The sequence below is a fragment of the Sminthopsis crassicaudata genome, chromosome 4, assembly GCF_048593235.1.
Source record: "Sminthopsis crassicaudata isolate SCR6 chromosome 4, ASM4859323v1, whole genome shotgun sequence".
Classification (NCBI taxonomy): Eukaryota; Metazoa; Chordata; class Mammalia; order Dasyuromorphia; family Dasyuridae; genus Sminthopsis; species Sminthopsis crassicaudata.
The window spans coordinates 344736654-344755627 of record NC_133620.1 but is presented as its reverse complement, the minus strand read 5'-3'; the positions used below and the strand labels follow the sequence as shown (position 1 = coordinate 344755627).

Genomic DNA, 18974 nt, shown 5'->3' with positions numbered 1-18974 from the left:
GCTGCTTAATACTTCTTGTTTCCAGATACCTATTATAGCCCTCCAATAAGCCAAGCCTTGAGAATGCTACCTACCTCTGAGTTGAAGTTACACTGTTCTCTCCCTATCCTCCTATAAAGACAGCAAAAAAATCACTTTCCCTGAGCCCTCATTGTATTTTAACCCAATGCACTTTAGGACTATCCAGTTCCACTAATGCTACCCATTAGAACTGTTTACATCATCCCCTTAGTGGAATGATCTTTTCAATCTTTATTTCCACTCCCCACCCCCACCAACCTGCCTACTCCACATTGCCAGCATTTCGACCCTAGGCTGCCCCCACCATCTTCTGCTAGTGACCAGACAGCTGTTCCAGCTGTGTGGACACAACTAATCTGATTTCCGATCTGGCAGCAGCCAAACTAGGAAGGGAACAGCTGAGAGCTACAAACACAGAAGGAGGCTACTGGGATTGGGAGTGAGAGGGTAAAGTGTTGGTACACAGCTTCCTTCTTGGATCACCACCTCAGGGACAGAGCCCCTGAACAGAAGCTCCCAGTAGAAGATGAAAGTCTTTATCAAACCCAAGTGGTGACTGAATATTTGTAAATACAAAGTAAAATCTTTCTACTAACAGGTTATCTATTAAGCCTGCCCTTCTCCTTATTTTCTCCTTCCCTCCCCCACCTACTCAAACATGCACACACATACATGCACATACAGGCACACCACCAAACATATGTGGCTTGGTACTGGATAGTTTCAAGGTAACAACTAATGTTTTCTAAAACCCTTGGGTCCTTATTCCCATATGAACACATACCCTTTCCTTCCTGAATATTCATTCAATAAGGATAAGTGGAATTCATACTTGAACCCTGGAGAAAAGGTACTGCCATGTCATGCCTTCTTTCTTCATAAGGCCACAATACACTTTCATAAACACCTGCATTTTAATACCACCAGTTCCCTTTTATGATACATTTATCATGTCAATATTCCTCAAAATCAAGAGGACTAGTATTCCCCATCCCCCATCCAGTACAGAGGGAGAAACTGAGAGCCACAGAGGAGAAGAGACTCCAAACCCAATGTGGGTTTGGGTTAGACCTCAGAAGCAACATGCAATTCTCAGATCTTAAGCTGACCCCACTGCTCTAGGTTGACTCTCTTGGTGATAGCTGATCCCACTGTCCAAACTAAGATGTGAACATACTAGGAACTTCAGGCTCAGATCAATGATTGCCATAATGATAAAATTACCTGTTGTGAGCCATAGAGATGTCTCTGTCCAGTCGCACAAAGTCATTAGACAAAGACATTAGTAGAAGTAGGACTGGCAAAATGGCCAACTAGAATAGACAGGGATAGAACAACAAAAGGTACCAACATATGAAGTGTTTCTAAATGTACATATCCTAGTGCTGTAAAAAGTCTTCTTTCTATGGTACACAGACATTTATTTATTGACAAGTCATGTAAACGAAGGTGAAGGCTTAAAGCCTCTGGAGGACAGCAATGTGTATACTATTTTAAAAGGTTAAATTGCACTTATAATTTCCCTAATGGTAATGGTGGGGGGAAGAGGGAAACATCTGCTGTGGGCAATTTTGAAACCTTGCTTGTGGGTACAAATTCTTTGTCCTGACACAGTCCACAGACTATAACTAGGATGTCATGCCCCAAAAAGGAGTAGCAGAAAGTCCATCGGACTTTCAGCCAGCACTTTCAAGTTTTCTTTCTCCCTCCACTCCATTCTGGCTATATACTGGGAAGGGCTGCTTACCACTATCTGCCTTCCCCTTTTACCTGAGACTCAAATCAGAAATGATCCCTCTTTCTTTGATAGAACAAGCAAGCAAAAAAGCCTACAAAGTTGGTAAGCTAGAACCAAAAGTCCTGCTGCCTAGAGGGGAAGCTAACAGCTACTCAGTTCTAAAAAACCTGGGGTGACAGAACCAGCTATTGTTCCAAAGGGGCAAAGAAGGGAAAATCCTGAAGAGTTTATTGGGATAAACTCCAGCCTCTTTCAAATCAGGCCTTTTCCTCATGTCTGGAGGCACATCAGGGTATCTGGGAGGAGGGGGAAAGGAAAGGGGCCTTGGTGGGAGAGGAAAGAGAATACCAGGCTCTTGCAGACCCATGTTTATCTGGAGTGGAGTCTTTTTTTCAAACTTGAAGGTTAAAGCGTTTCTATTTGAAACATCTGTTTACATTCCAGAGTCCATTAAAAAAAAAAAAAAAACAAGCTCCAGTCCTATATCCGTCCCCAGCCCACGTCACAGCAACAACACCAGAGCCTTGCAGGGGGAACATTCTTAACCCTCTCCCTGGGTTGCTGAGGTGACTCACACCTCCCGACTGCCAACACATGGACCACACTTTTAAGAGGCCAAGAGAAATGGAGTAAGGTACCAGAACTAGGAATATGGGATTGGGTAAGAACAGGCAACTTCAAGGAGAAGGGAAACAGGTCCAATGCTATGGGGATTTTCTAGGAAACTGAGGGTTTAGAAATGCATAAGATCAGACCTTTTAAATGCCCCAGGACAGGCTGAGAGAAGGGAACTTTGAGAGGTATCTGGCTTGGCTGCCACTCTCTTGGTGGCAAGGGAAGGAAGACACAGCAGCAAAGACATCAGAGCGAACTGCCCTAGACCAAACTCATCTATCTGGTCAGCCCCTTTACCTGCAATGGGGAATGGTCTCTCAGAGGGCTACTTCTAGAACAGAGAGCTTTAGAGCAGGGGTTCTCAAATTACAGCCCACGGGCCAGATGCGGCCATAGAGGACGTTTATGCAGCCCGCTGGATTATGGCAAATGAGCTGAGGAGCGGAGACAGAGTGTGAGCTTTTGTTTTTACTATAGTCTGGCCCTCCAACAATCTGACAGTGAACTGGCCCCTATTTAAAAAGTTTGAGGACTACTGCTTTAGAGAATCCAACTAGGCTGCCAGCAGTAGGTGAATCCCTACACATCCAGCTGTACTTACCAGCATCAGGGATGATAACATCTGGTATTCAGGACTCCCAATTAGGACCATGTGGGCTTCCTTATCTGGGCAGATGGCAGTTTTGTGCCATGATTTTTCCCCAACAACTCCCCATGAAGATACAGAGTCCTCTTTTCCACACTCCACAACAAAGATAACCTCAAGGCCCTGTATTTCCCTCTTTTCTAGGTGTCCTCTCCAAAGACTCAACACCAGTTCAGATATGCAATACAAGCTCTGCCACCTGTCTTGTGATTAAGGATGTTCCTCCCAAAACACACATCCAGAAACAAGGACGCTTCCCCCCACCATCCCCCACACACACTCCTGAGTGCCAAGCCACTGCCAGGAGGGGTGGGGTAGGCATTTTGCCAGGAAAGCCACTCCCTAGAGGAAGCATCTTGTGGTGCCGGACTGGTAGGAAGGTTGTGCCAGGGAGGCCCCAGATACTGCCAACCAGTACCTAAGGGTGGGGAAAGGAACGGTTAGAACCAAAGACAAAATAATTTCCTGTGGCTAAAATATACTTAGATGGCAGGGCTATCTATGAAATCCTTCCCCAGTATACACATGTGCAAATCAGTAGAGAATAATCATTTCATTCTCACCCCTAAAGAAAAAGGCAGAAAAACAGAAGAAACTAGAGATGGCAGCATCCTGAGCCTGAAGCTGACCCAGCACAGAGCATGGGAGGTTAGGATGCCAGTCCTCTCACTTGACGCCTACACTGCTCAGTCTCCTCCCCGTGCCAGATGCCAGACACAGTGCTCACCTGTACCCATCTACAGAAGAGCTAAGTGACAGCAACTGGGAGCAGCATTTCCTCCCAGTTTCCCATAACACTTTCTCTGTGTCTGTGTGTTTGTCTTCCAGGCAATCTCAGGGGAAAGGAAACTCTACTAGAAGATGGTGCCAAATGGACCTGGGGTCTTCCAGTGATCTAGTCACCCCCAGCATACTACCGAGCCTGGAAAGTGGTAGAGAAGGGAATATATCAGGAGCTAAGAGTGCTTTAAGGCTTTCCTCATACTAACTCTGTGAAGCAGGCAGTGCAAGTACCATCCTCACCTGAGTCAGAAAACTTAAGAGACTTGCCCCAGATCCCCCAGCTAATCAACCAGGCCTTGAACCCAAATCCAGGGCTCTTTGATTTTTGTTCTCTCACCCTCTTGCACTGGAGCCTGAAGCAATGAACAGCTGGGAGACTTCCACAAACACCAAGAAGGAAAGCCAGGGCTTAAGGATCCCACCACCCTTCACCCAAATGTCTGCCAAGAAGAAACTGAGGTCCAGAGCTACTTTCCCCAAGGTCAGATACAAACCTGGAGGCAGGCATGAGTGCCACAAGCCTGTGCTTCCTGCCTGCAATGACAAGCTATCTGGGCAAGCTAGGGAGCTTACCTGTCACAGGGATGCTGTGTAGAGGAGTCCGTGACAGGATTTCCAAGGACTGCTCCCGGCCCGACATCCCATCTGAAGAGAAACAGGATTCCGTCTCATATATGGTCTGCAGCATCTTGACCAGCCCCTGGGCCTTGGGCATCAGCAGCATGCCAAGGGTGTGGGGAGGGGGAAGCAGTGAGCCGGAAGACAGGCCAAACACAGGCCCTCACTGCTCCACAGCTCTCTTGGTCCTCCAGCTCCTTCACCACATCCAGCCCCAGCACAGTCCGGCAGGAGTCAGGAGGCTCCAGAGTCTGCCAGACTAATTCAAAACTAGCAATCAACCCGCCTAGCCTATCTAGCCTTTTTTCAGACTCTGGGAATGGATCTGGGAGAAAGAGAAATGAAGGAAGTCAGTCACTCCCAGGCCCAGAAAACAGGAACATCATAGACTGGAAAGCCAAGAGCTCCGGGGCAAGCAAGGGAGCTCAAGGGCCGAGATCTCTGTATGCCCAGTCCCTAGGTGACAGCTCTGGGCCCGGCTCCCCCGCTCCTTCCCAAATGAGCCGGCAGCTGGCAGGAGACTGAAATAGCAATGGGGGGAGGGCCCAAGCTATAAATAGGTGGAGCATGCTCAGGGAGCCTTAGGCTGGCTGCCAGGAGCCTGGGCCTGGCGGAGGCCCCAAGGGGGGGAGGGGAAAGGGAGGCGGTCCACTCTGGGAGGAAGCACCAAATGGGGGGAGGGAGGAGGACCTTGTGTTGATGGCTAAGGCCACAAAGAGCTTGGCTGGGAGGGTGGGCTGGAGGTAGGGAAAGGAACAGGAAGAAGTGATGGCTGAGTGGAGTGTATGTCTATGAAAGTCTGGCTCCCCGTCTGGCTCTATGGGTGGGAGTGACACTGTAGACAATGAAGCCAGACTTGATCCTCTATCACTTTTCCTCCTCAGCCACTCCTCCTCCCTCCCCCCACTCACCTCTGAGATGGAACAGGTAAGGAAAGTAGAAAAGCCTGGAGAAAGGCTAGCAGTCAGGGTGAGCCCAGCTCTAGAACATGAGGCCTCCCCTGGAGGCTGCATGGAACATCTGCAAGAACCACTAGCATTTCCCACAGCTGGGAGACTGACTGGGTCAGATTTGTTTAGTTTTCATTGCCCTTTGGGGTTCAGTGGCTCTTCCCTCCCCAACGCATTCAAGACAGAAGTAGAAAGGAAAGAATCCCAGGGAAGAGAGGTTCATCTTCTCCAGCTCCTCATAGGATCCTCCTTCTGAAACATGTGCCAGCACTATTACCCCAACTCATCCTAAGGACCCCTTCCCAAGGAAAGCATTCAACTTGGCAGTTCACCTTCCCTTAGGGTACAGGTCTATTCACTAGCTCTAGTGCTTCTAGCAAAGATCCAGAGAAACACAAAAATCACCCACCATTCCCTCACCTCCCAAAAAGGACCCAGATGACATAGCCAGGATACATTGGTTTGATCCCTTAACATGTCTGGCAGCAAAGGGCTCAGTTTCCCCTCCAAGAACAGAGCCAAGAGGTTCCCAGGCAGGCAGCCCTCGGCCCTAGCTTGGAGAACTAGTCAGGTTCAGCAGGGCTAGGAGTAGGTAGAGTAGAGACTACTGTTCTGCTGTGCCAATCACAGATAGATGTCATAGCTGGCCAGGTGTTGAAATGGCAAGGCCCAAAGCATGGTCAGGAATAGTGCCTGTCAACCCACCCCTTCTCCTCGATCTGTGACTTCCAATATGCCTAGTCTGTCCTCCTGACCTCGATGAGGCCTTTTAATAGGCAGATTATTTCTGGGCTGCCCCTTCCCCCTACCTGATGTCATTGTTGCTATTTTAAGCCCCCTCCCCCCTTGGGCATAGAGCCAGTGACACCCATCCTCTCTGCTGTAGAGGATGACCTCATGGTCATATCAAGGGCCAGGCAGGGAAACTGGCCAAGCAAGGACAAAGGAGAAATCCCAAGGCCCCACCTGCTCTGTACTACCTATAAATCCCCTCTTCCAGAATTCACCATCCAGAAACATCAAAGCATCTGACTTCCAGTAGGATGGAAAAAGAGGATCAAGAGAGGAAACTGAGGTATCATATGAGATAGAACCCAATTTCCCTGGTCTCCAGAGGGTGATTCTGCTCCTTGCCTTTTGATGATTTAAGGAAAAGATGATCTAAAGTCTCTCTCAACAAGGAAGAGCAACAATAGAGAAGGAAAAAGATAGAAGCATTTAATTTCCATTATTCATTTTCCATATCCTACCTTCAGAGTTTATCTTAACATAATCTCCCTCATTGGATAGACAAATGGGGGAGGGGGGCAATAATGTCCCCCTATATAAAAGACAGAAAATGAAAAGTTAAGTATAAGGCATTCAACAAGATCTAAGATCTAAATACAAGAGTACCATCTCCTAACCCAAGACTCTAGCCACTCAAGCTGGGGAACAACTACAAGAGCTGGCTATCCCCTGACGTGCACCTGGAGCAAGAAAGAACTAGGTGCTCTATGTAAAGGGAAAGGAACTTCCAAGTGGGAAATCTCTTACTATATTGGGGAAGTGAGGAAGAGGAGAACTAGATCAGTTTCCGTATTTCCAAATGTATAACAAACCTGCCAGTTCTCAAACCTCTATCGCACTTCAGAATTATCCACTTTACAATCAAGAGTAAGAGTTCCCACTTTGAGAAGGGAAGGACTGCTCTAGTGCTCTAGCAATAGTCTGCCCTCAAGTGCAGAGCTACTAAATAAATAAAGCAATAGGACCAAGAAATCTGGGGCTAGCCCCCTTAGTGCTTCCAGATTTCTGGGAAAGGTAGATCCTACTTAAACCAACCATAGTTCCCTGGATCCTTTGAATTAGGACAACCCTAAAAGGTTATCCTCCTTCCACCTCCTTTTGGGGCCACATCTAACCCAAATGAGATATTTCAGTGGACAAAGCTCTTTTTTTCATGGATCTTCAAGGAAAGCTGGAAGTTCTTGATATCTAACTTCACTTCTTCACTCATTTATGTGATTTTTTTATCCTTCTTTCTTACTATATAAATCTTCTTACCTCCTACTCAAGAATCTGCCTATGCTGGCTCCACCCTCCCAGACAGAAACAACTTTGCTCTAGTCCCCCTCATCTGGGGTTCTGGCATCACCAGTCCCTTTACTTTGGAATGTAAAGTGGAACAATCCACAGCCTAGCTCTCCAAGGACTTTAGTTTTCAAATTCCCGGGTAAAAAATTAGGAGGAGAAGAAAGGAAAGGAGGAACTAAGAAAGGGTAAGAAACACCAGTATATAACACATCCTGAACCTCAAAAGCAAGTAATCAAACTTTTTCACAGAAAGAGTCAGAACTAGACAACATAAACATAAACACACACACACACACACACACACACACACACACACACACACACACACACACACACAAATACCACAGTGGTCTCAGAGCCTTTGGGCAGAAAACTGTGACTAGTGTAGAAGTCTGAGAAGGAAAAAGAAGACTGAGGCATATTCTAATCTTCTATCAATACAGAATAATGTTGGAGCCTAAGAGGCAAGATAAGAAGTCCAGGTTCCCAGACCCCGGTTCAACCACAATGCCTATATACTTTCTGCTTCTACCATCTGGCTGGCTTCTTTTTTCAGAAGAGGCACCAAGGTCTAATAAGCAGAGCTTGAGGCAGGGAAGCCAATGTCTTAGGTTCTCTACTCCACCCCACCTTCATGGCCCAGTTTCTCTTGCTGTCCACAAAAGAGGGGAATGCTGTTCCCTCCCTGCCTCCTGGGAGGAGGAAGGAGTGAAAGTGTGCAGAGCTTCAGGATCTTGGGTAGGGGCCTCTTGCATAAATACAAGGTGTTGCTATGATGCTTGCCTCCCGCCTCCACAGCCTCCACAGGGTATAGAGAGCCACGTCCACCTCCTTCCCAAGGTCCCAGTTCTAGTACTGACTCACATTACAAAGGCCTGGCTCTTGCCCTCTCTGGGCAGTGCCAGAGGGAAAAGGGCAGAAGCTAGAACCAGTCTGAGGTCAGCACTCAGCCCCAGTGACCCTGAGTTCTTCACCTTTACTGGTATTTGAGATAAAAAACAATAAAGGTAGAGGATCGAGTATTGACCCTTAGAATCTCAGTTTCAATGACAAGCTGATATTGTCAAAGGAGGGGTAAACCCTGGATCCCTGGCTGCCTGAGGCAAAGATGTCCTCCCTACGGGAGGGTGACATCAAGGAGTAGGCCTCCTCAAAGAAGCACGAAGACTTCGTTTGCGCCGCCTCTCCACCAGGTCCAGAAAACAGGACAAGTCAGGGAATGGAGTCAAGATCCTGTTTTCACTGGAACCCAGAGGTAAAAAGATAATTTTCAAATGCTTTAGGAGAGGCAAGCAAAACAGAAAACGTAAAAAGTCTATCTCACTTCAAGTACCTCTTATGAAGGTCATATAATCCTTGAGCAGAGGTTGTATCATGGCTTACTCTTTTAACGGCCCATCTTCATTTCTATCCCCCTCTAAATGCTTAGCATAATTAAAGTCACCTCTGACTCTGAAAACTCAAGTCAAATTTCAGGGAATGATAAAGTCTGTCTGTATAGCTCTCATCCTATACCCTCACAACTTCCAGCACCTCTTCCTCAAAAATACCTTGCATTTTATTTTGTCTGTGGACATGTCCTCTCCCTGGATAGAACAATTAGCTTTGTGAGGGCAGGAGTTATTTTGTTTTGTCTATCCAATAAAAGAGTAAACCAAAAAATACCTGAGGGCAGCTAGTTGGTTCCTGGATAGAGCACCAACCCTGAAGTCAGGAGTTCAAATCTGTCTCAGACACTTAATACTTCCTAGCCGTGTGACCCTGGGCAAGTCACTTAACCCCAATTGCCTCAGCAAACAAATAAATAAATAAACAAATTAATAAACAAACAATAAATACTAGCTGACTGCTTGATTACTCTTCAGGAAACCCTGTACACAGTAGCCCTTTAGAAAATGAGAAATATTTAATAACTGCTTGCTCATTTATTTGTTTAACAAATTACTAAACTTGTACGCAGATAGAAAAGGAACTATTGAGAAAACTGAAGGATCTCTTTTCATTTGTATGAAATCACAGGACCTTAAAGATCCTCTAGTTGATTCTTCTTATTTTTATAGATGAGGAAACTGAAGCCTGGAATTCTCTGACATGTCAAAAAAAATTGGGCATTAATGGCTCATCCACAAAATGCCAGAGGAGTCTCTGGGTGAGAAGGAACAGTGAAGTTTTCACAAAAAGTAAGAGTTACTGGGAGATTCTCAGGTAGGCCAAAGCAATTAATTATAGCCACAATGCCAATGTTGTCCAAAGACCATATAGAAACTTTAACCCAAGCAAAGCATCTTGTGGGAATGCTAGGGGAGATTTTCCTAAGACTTTTTATCCACTGGGAAGGCCTCTCACAAATTCTACCTTAAATCTCACAGTTCTCACATTGGCTTTCCCTTTGCCCAGCAGGAGATCAGGCCTTCATCCCACCAGAAAAAATAATAGATCTTCACTCCTACCCAGGAGGAAAGGAACTAAAAGGCCAAATGACTAGAACCTCCAGCTGATTCCATAAGCCCCGCCTTCAAGGGTACAGTTCGGATAGAAAAAACACCAAGACACTCAAAAGTGTTAGATATGGAGGAATTCCATCCTTCACCAGAAAAATAAAACTACTAACCCTGGCCCTACAACCTCCTTATCCTGGACCTGGTATCCTCCCGCCCCCCCCCAAGGGGATAGGAGCAGGCATCGATTGCTGCTCCCTCTACTCCCAATGACTCTTACTTCTTTCTTACCATAAACAACCTCCTACCACATCCAACATTCCATGGCACAGCTCTCTAATAGCTGATGGAATCCCACCAACATGCTGCCATTTTCCAAAAGCCGATGAAAGCCTCTGGGCAACTTCCTGAAGCTGACTTAGGCAGAAGTCTTCACCTCCCATTTCTTAGACTAAATGGGAACTATGAAACCAGGGGAAGGAGGAGGAAAATGATTGCTGAGTTCATTCCTAAACCTGTCCTTACAAAACTGTAAACAAGAGGCTTCACATCTAGGCCTAGCACATAGGAAATGGAATCCCCATTCACTATAGGGAAAAGCTGAGCAGTAAGATTCTTATATTCCTTAGAGTTCTGCAGAAGGCACTAGGAATAGCCAAGGAAAGATTGCAGTTATTACTGTGACCACAATGAAACATAACCCTTCTGAGAAACTTCTAGGGGACCAGCCCAGACCACATGGCTACACACCCACAAACATGCGCACAGACCCACAGATACATGCAGACACACCCAGGTTCCCACAGGTGAAAGCAGCCAAGCCATGGTGATCTGTGCTGGGGGCAGGGAGTACCAGGAAACATCAGTCACATAGACCCCAGATCAGGAATCCAACATCTCCAGGAGGCTGGAGGAGGGGGGTAATTGTGGTGAATGAAGGAGGAGTATAGTAGTGGTTAGTGTCCTCTAGCTTTTCCAGATCAGTCTAGGGCTCTGGCTAGACTCTGTAGTTAAACAAAGGAAAGAAACTACCCTACAAACATACATACATACACACACACACACACACACACACCCCATGTACAAGATTGGAAATAGAGATGGATAAACCTTAATTGAACAGGGATTAGATTAATTTATTTCCATACCTAAAATCGGATCATAAAGATGGTTAAATTTATGATTCAGCCAAATTCTTATGTTCCCCTTCTTACACATTCCCTAGCTCCATCATTCCTCTCCCCAACCCAAACCCCATCACCCTGTAGTTCTAAAGTCATAAAAGTTTCTCAGCTTGACTCAGAAATCAATCTATCCCATAACATATAGATAACTCTAAGGGCCCCACCCCCACCCTCAACCATCCTACAAGGAATACAGCCTCTTACCAGACTCATTAGGAGAGTTCATGCCGGCTCTAAGCCCCGTGGGAAGCTGGCACTAGGGGCTGGTGGCTGGGGCAAGGGGGGGGAGGGATGGGGAGCTGTAGAAGTGTCAAAAGAGATGGACAGACGGAGCCCAGGACTTCTACAACTCTACCGCCCGTCCGCAGCCATCCTTCAGGGTGAAGCAGTCAGGCACTCAGAGTAGCATCCCTGGTGGAAGAGATGAAGGTGGGGTTAGCCAACCCTCCACCCAGTTAACAGACTCATAGAATGTTAAGTCTGAAAAGAACCCAAGAAATTAGCTCAACTTCCTCATTTTCAGATGAGGAAACTGAGGCTCAAAGGGGGAGGTGTTTTGCCCCAATCCCAAAGCAAGCTAGTGGCAGATCAGAAACTAAAACTCAGGTCTGACCATACATTGTGTTGTACCCGAAAAGCAGGAGAGTGAAAGCTCCCATCAGCATTCCCCCCCACCAATTCAGCTGTAGGTAACAATCTTTGGATATGGGGAAGAATAGAAAAATGTAGAGACTAGACCAGCAGGGTACCAGCTCAACTACTAGAAATGAGTAGACCAGTGGTCAAATTCTATTTTCTATAGGTAGCCCTTTTGAGTTCCCCCAGCTGGTAGCACCATCCACTCTGGGATATCTTCCATTTATTTGCCATCTATCAAATATATTCCTAGTTATTTACATGTTGTCTCTACCATCAAAATGTGAGCGCTTCAAGGACAAGAACAGTGTTTTCGTATGGTCCTAACACAGTGCCTGACCAAGGAATTTGATTCCACCCTGAGGAGGGTTTCCATGTGGCGGCTGACAGTCAGGAACTAAAGGACAAGAGAACCTGGCACAGCTCACCTACAGAAACCTCCAGCAGGACTTACAGGCAGAGAACAACTTCCCCCATACACACTTTCCAACCACCAGCTCTTCTACTAGATAGCTATGTGGCCTTGAACATATCACTTCCCCTGTTAACAATTTCTTCTTATGTAGAATAAAAGATTTGGACTAAATGGACCCTACAGATCTTTCTAAGACTGAAAAAGCCTATGCTGACTCAGAAGCCCCTGACCCAATGAAAGGTACATAACTTTAGCTACATATGTAAGCATATAACATGTCTTTGATCTTTGAAATAACTTCCTGAAATCAAATCAGGGTGAGGGCAAGAAGGTGACCATTATCTCAACTAAAACATATGTGGCTACCACTGATTGCCAAACAAGTTTTATAATGCTATGGCCATAGTTTTCTGTTACCAAGAATCTTCTAACTTGGCTAATACTCAATCCCCCAACACAAACCCATCCTAGAGCTGGTCACATTCCTTCCTTCCTTCTCCTCCAGAACAAAGGAGATGCTCCAACATCAGAAAAAGCAAGACAGTGAGGAATAAAGAGATCAGACTAAAGTCCTGTCAGAGGAAAAGCTGTAGTGATAACCCAGGAATTTAAGTTCCAACCTCATTCTCCAAACCCAAGCAAGGAAATTCACTCCATTCCTTAGCTAACCCTTACTTCTTAATAAAAAATTTTTTTAAATAAAACTTACTGATTTTTTTTTTAAAGAAGTACTTAAGTAATACTAGAAGGTGAAATACTAGAAGCAATAAGAAAGGCTAGGAAGAGAAGTCCTGGGACACCAAGTAGAGGTACCCCAAATGTACACAGAGAAGCTAAGACTACATGCACAAGGATGTCAGACCTAGCCTGCTCTTCTCTCATACTTTTTACTCCCATAAGAATTTTGGGTCCTTAAGGCTAAATAAAAAAATAATACTTTATCTAGGAAAGGGATAATAAAGAAAAGACATCAAATTGCTATTAGAATGAGTAGGGAAAAGAGATATAGGACTGAGAAAAGACTGGGGAAGAGCTCAGGAATGCTGCAGGTGGGGCTGGTGGTGCTTGGGCAGAGACCTGTGTGGGAAGGTAGCACAGTCTGTGCCCACATGGGGACTGGCGTCTTGTCCTGCTCACACCCTCTCCCGTGGGCTGAGGAACCTAAGTTCAGAAATTCCCACGATCCTTAGCCACCTCACATACCAGGCTCCTTGTCAATTAAAAGGACCTCCAAAAGTCACGAAGATAGGAATACAGGAGATGCTAAAGACTCAATGTACCATAAACTAATTATGGATCTATTCCCATTCCTGCCCCTAATACCTTAGAACACTATTCTTCACCCACAGGGAACAGGGCAACTGTCATCCCATTAATGAACTTACACCTCAGTAAGCAACTGCTCTCTCTCACCCCCCTACAGTTCAACCTGAGCCATTTCTACTACTGATAATGGATCGATTCCCTTAATGTTAGTAAGGGTGGCAATATCACTGGTTAATTTTACCCCCAAGGTAACAGTAAAATTAGTCTCTTATCCCAATGGCAGTATATAAGAGTAAATACCCATTTTAATTTTTTTTCAGGGTCCCTCAAGCTTTGTAGCAATAAGTCAAGTATCCTATACTTTCTTCACCCCTATTTACTGCTGCTTTGTTTAAGGCAATCCAGTGTAGCACAAAGAGTTCTGAACTTCAGAATCAGAAGTACAGACTCTGCCTTTCTGCCAGTTAATTTCTCTATTCCTCAGTTTCCTTATCTGTAACATCAGGACTTTACTGGCACCACCTACCTCATGAGGCTGTTAGAGGAGAAAAATACTTTGTAACCTTGTAAAGCATTATATAAACTACTGCTACTACTTTACCAACAAATGGTAAAATATTGACCCCTCCCACACACAGTACTTTATCACTCAATAGCAAGTCTTCATAATGAATAAGGGCCACTGCCAGAGCCTCACTTGGGAAACAAGGCAATTTTCATGACTTAAATCAAGTTAGAGATTCCTGTCTGGGGTGAGGCAAGAAAGGATAGGAAGACTGCCTGATGGTTAGGACCTGTGCTAATTTCAAAGCCCTCCTTCTGGGGAAATTATGCCAACTTTTGCTAGAAAGAGAGAAGACAGGATCAGCAGTCAGGCTCATAGTAGTCAACCAACATTTAGACACCAAACCAGCTGGGGTACGACTCTTGCTGAGTCTTATGTCAATGGATGTACAGAATCCCAGAGTCTTGTTTCCCACTACCTATAAAGACCCAGAATTGGCCTGGGGGTGGGTAATGGGGGAAGAAGGGAATCCCAAAATACATATACAATAACTTTAAGAGGAAGCATGAAAGGGGGACCAAAAAGATGAAAATAGTGGTATCTACAAATTAAGAAACCAATGAGTAAATTCAAATCTAGCCTTAAAGTGATTTTTCCCTCCTTAAACAATAAACCCTGGATTTCAGTGGAGACAGGTTTTTCCAATGAAAGTCCCTAGAACTCTATCACATTGATCTACATCACTAAATCTGCTACTTAGCACCAGACTGCATGGGTTTCCCTTCCTGTTTCCCTCCCTATCTTTCAAGCTATTAGCTAAAGATTCTGCCCTTGGAAAATTCCAAAGTACTCAATGGGGGGAGGGGGGAGGTCATTCACTGTTGGAAAGAGAGATACAAAGTTATGGACCTGAGTCCATACCAGGATGGCATTCAGAAAGCTAGAGCCAAAATCAAGCTGCTTCTCTGCTTATCGTGGGGTGCCTTCCCATCTCCCAAAGCTTAAATCACATGTGTGTTCTACCTTAGATTCCCCAAAACTGTCCTCAAAAGGCCATAATCTCAAATGTTCTGATTCCAGGGGCACCTGTAGACCTCTTGTTCCCTGTGACAACAGCAGACATCCCTCTTGTCCCTCCACTTGTCCTACAATAATATACAAGAGCCTTGTATCAAACTATGGGGAACATTAACAGAGATGGTAAGAACTGATATGGCACAATTCCTCCCCCTCTTAGTGGGTAGGGGTAGGGAAAATAGCACACAGATAAAGATAAAAGAAGGTACCAGGCTGACAAGTTCATTTTTGCAACAAGCCCATTTCTGTTTGTCTGCTGAAATGCAGATCCAGGCATCTGCATGGGCCAGATGGAGGAGGCTGCTATTTCTAGAAAAAAAAGGAGGGAGGGGTGTTAAAAGAGGGGGAAGGAGGAGGGAATAAGACTGGATCTTTTTGCCCAAAAATTGCTTGGAAAATACCCTCTCCTCCTCACCTTCTTCTCAGTGCCTCTAAAGATACACAGTAAAATAACAATAAGGGCCAATTTGTCAGGGGAGAAATTGAAAAAGCATCAAAAGTTTAATTAGTCAGTCAGCTACAATAGGCATACAGCCTAAGCTTTAGTGAATGACTCGTGAGCATGCAACATGGCTCCAAAACTGCCAGAAATAGCCCACCCCCAACCCTTGCCGTCTCTGTTTCTGTCATTTCTCTCCACCAAGGACTATCTCTACCCTCACCATTCCTCCCCCCAATCTTCAGTAAGGAGTGTATCCTCTACCAAGCTGGCTGCTCCCATTGCAGTGTTCCAGACATCCCGCCTCAAAAGGATGTGAGTAGGAAGAATTAATTATTAAAGAGCAGCTGGTACTTCAGCATTGAGCTTCCTCACCCCAACCTGCTCCAATCCCATCCCCCACCACATATGAATTACCCTCACCCTGCCCCACTCTTTCTATGTTCTAAATGCACAACTAACAAATGCCCCATTGGGTAGGAAGAGCCAACCTTTGTCTCGGCAACAACGCAACTCATGTCGATACCTTCCCTCTTTTCCTACCAAGATCATCAAAGAGGTGAAGCAGAAGGTGGGGCAGTCTAGGAGGCAAGGACCTAGGAGAGGTCTAGTCAGAGCTGCTTCCCTCTCTCACTTAAGCATATCCATTTTCCTAAGGGGAGATGTCCCACCAGACCCGGGCTTCCCTGTTCTCTGTGATACGGCTATCAGAGTGAAGAAGTGAACCCCCCACCCACCCGCCCATTCAAAGGCACCTTCCCATCTCCCCAAGCTGGTTCAGCAGCTGAAGCACACAGACAAACCAAACCAGTTCCATGGGAAAAGTGCATCCAAGAGGTAGGTCAATGAACAAAAAGAGATGCTGAGCTTCTCCCCAAAGCCACGTGCATTTGGGGAAAGAGAGGGGGAGAGGTGGAAATATCAAGCACTTCGTTCCTAACACGGAAAGATAAGTTCAGCCCCTAAAAATCCCCTATTCAATGCCAGCCTTTTGACTTCTTAACAGCTATACCAGTGTGCCCTCTGCCCACTATCCCCCTGACCTCAAAGTGCCCAGACTGACAGGGTGTCTCCCCCCCCCCCCCCGCACATATTCCACCGTCAGTAGAGGCCTTTTCCCCGGCACCTGCACACACGGCCGGGAACAGCCTTCTTTCTCACAAGGATCTTTAGGACTACATCCCAATGTCTCTTATTCCAGGGTTCAAGGCGGACGCTCTCCCTCACTGCTGCCACTATATCCCAGTAACCTCCCAGAATGGTCCACAGTAAATCTGGATCCCCAGAAGCCAGGTGGGCGCGGAGTGGGAGGGGGAAGAACCCGAGCCTGCCGCCCCTCCCCTTAAGCGATACCAGCAACTTCTCGCCTTTAGAAAATCAGAGTTGGGTCCAGTCCCTAACCAAGCTCCCGTCCCATGCCCCGCTCACTTCCCACCCTAGGGAGCACACTAGCCATTTTCTCCCGGGAGAGGCAGTTGCGCCTTTTGGGAGGAAGGTTGTCCCCTCTCCCCCGCCTCCGCCCCAGACAATACGGGGACATAAATCCGTGGGACTAACGGGCATTCTCTGGTCCGTGATGGAGGACGGGGCAAAACACCCAGGGAAGTCCTAAGCCAGGCCGGGAATCGGGCCCTGAAGTGGCGGGCGGGAGACCACGGGGCTGTAACTTCCCCAAGTTGGAGGGGCAAAGACAAAGGGGGAGGGAGTCTGTGGACAGACGCGTACTAAGCTGCTCTCAAGGGCCAGGCGCTGGGCAGAGTGCGGTCCCGCTCTCCGGGAGCTCGGCCTCGGGGCAGGGGCCGCAGCCAGAGCGGGCTCCCCGGGCAAAAGGGCCGCCCCTGGGGGGGAGGGCAGGCTCCCAGTGTCCCTCCTTCCTTCCCCACAGCGCTGTCCTCCTGGGGAAGGGGAGAGTGCAAGCCAGGAGGAAAAGATGCCGTAAAGCACTTGCTACAGCTGACGACGGGGCGCGGGGGAAGGGGTGCCCGGGGAGGGGGTCGCGAGCCAGCCAGCACATCGGGCAGCCTCCCCTCGGAGTGCGGGTTCCAAGGGGCGCAGGGGGCCCCTCCCTTACCTGCAGGGGCGGCGGCAGCGGAAGGGCGGGGCGGGGCGCGCTCCCCAGGGGGGCCCCCTCCCCTCCTCCTCCCTTCCTCCCCCAGGGTCGGGCTCCAGCCAGGGGCTAGCGGGCTCGCAGGCGGGCGGCCTCTCGCCGGCAGCAGGGATGGGGAGGGGCCGAGCGCCAGGGGAGGAGAGCAGGGGAAGGGACGGGAAAGGAAGGGGGGGAGTCAGAGGAGGGAGCGAGGGCAGAGCGCGTCTCGCGCCCGGGAAGCTAGTGAAAGAGGGGGCCGCTGGAGGGGGGTGGAGATCGCCTCGCTCCCCAGTGGGGGTGGGGAGACGGGCAAAGTAGGGGCGCGCTCACCCCCGGGGGCAGGAGCTCCGGCTCCTCGGGCGGTGGCAGCAGCGGCGGCAGCAGCGGCGGCGGCAGCAGCGGCGGCAGCAGCGACGGCGGCGGCTCCTCCTCGACGGCTCCTCCATCTTTGCGGCGGCTCCTCCGGCTCCGCTCGCCGCCGCCGCCACCAACAACAACATTCGGAGACGTCACTCCCATCACGTGACCTGGCCCAGAGCTAAAAATAGACTCGCTCTCCTTTCCACCACCCCCCCATTCCCCCTCCCCTTCGCCGTCGGGCGGGGCCTTGGGCGCCACCGGGACAGCTTCTTAAAGGTCCAGGAACCCGACGTTCTGCGTAGACAACCGGGGCGGGGGGGCGGAGAAAGGGGGGAAGGAGAGGACTCTTAAAGGACTAGGCCTAGAGGTCAAAACGGGGCTCTGGCTTCTGCTGGGGAGGCCCCTGCCCTTGCGATGTCATCGAACTTCTGAGGGAGCGCGGGTTTGAGTCCCACCCTTGCTTCTCTCTCGCTGCATGGCCCGAAGGGAGACCCTGAAGTTCTCTGGGCCTCAGTTTCCTCCACGGGTCACTGCCAGGTCCCAAAGACATTAGTCTTTCCCCAGCACCTCCCCCGCACTCCCCTGTAAAATCTCAGAATGCTGGAGCTGCTCCGAGCCCAGATGTAGACCCAGACTTCACTGACTTCCCAGGCCGTTTTTCTACTCGCTCAGCCAGGTCTGCAGCCCGCCCTCACCCACTCACCCAAGGAACAGTCCCAGACTAGGAGCGGGAAAGCGCTTCTCGATCGCGAGGAGCCTTGGCACCTGCGGGATGTCCAACTCCAGCCCTGGGGCTTTGCCGTCCTGTGCCGCCTTACGGGTACGGAGAGAAGAGAGATTGTCCCCAGTTCTGATTCCTTTATGCCGAATCTGAACCTTAGTCTGAGATTCATCTCTGAAAGCTCTGCTTCAGGACCAGCAGGAGCTGAATCCCTTACACTCCTAACCCTCCCAGGGAGACAAAGCTTTCAGGTCACCAGCCCACCGTCTCTCTGTCTCTCCTCGCTTCTCTTCTCTCCCCTCCCTCTCTCTCTCCCTGTCTTTCCCTCAAGCTCAAGGCCTGAATTTCTGACAATTTAAGTTTTCTCCCTTTCCACAGAGCAAAGGAAAAAAAAAAAAAA

The 18974-nt window shown here is 48.1% G+C and overlaps 1 protein-coding gene across 6 annotated transcripts in view; it reads right to left on the bottom strand.

Moving 5' to 3' along the window:
* The window catches only part of HDAC5 (histone deacetylase 5), a 39295-nt gene extending 21284 nt beyond the window's left edge, over positions 1-18011 (bottom strand). Inside the window, exons 1-3 of one of the 6 annotated variants that reach the window (XM_074261147.1) lie at positions 17824-18011; positions 11274-11480; positions 4377-4448 (exon numbers count right to left, since the gene is read on the bottom strand). In XM_074261147.1, coding sequence (XP_074117248.1) covers positions 4377-4448; positions 11274-11295 — 94 coding nt within the window. In that variant the 5' untranslated portion in view covers positions 11296-11480; positions 17824-18011. Of the gene's footprint in view, positions 1-4376; positions 4619-11273; positions 11481-17823 lie in introns of those variants that run through there. The other 5 variants (XM_074261146.1, XM_074261149.1, XM_074261148.1 and 2 more) reach the window with 5 other exon arrangements.
* Positions 18012-18974: the final 963 nt, after the last annotated feature.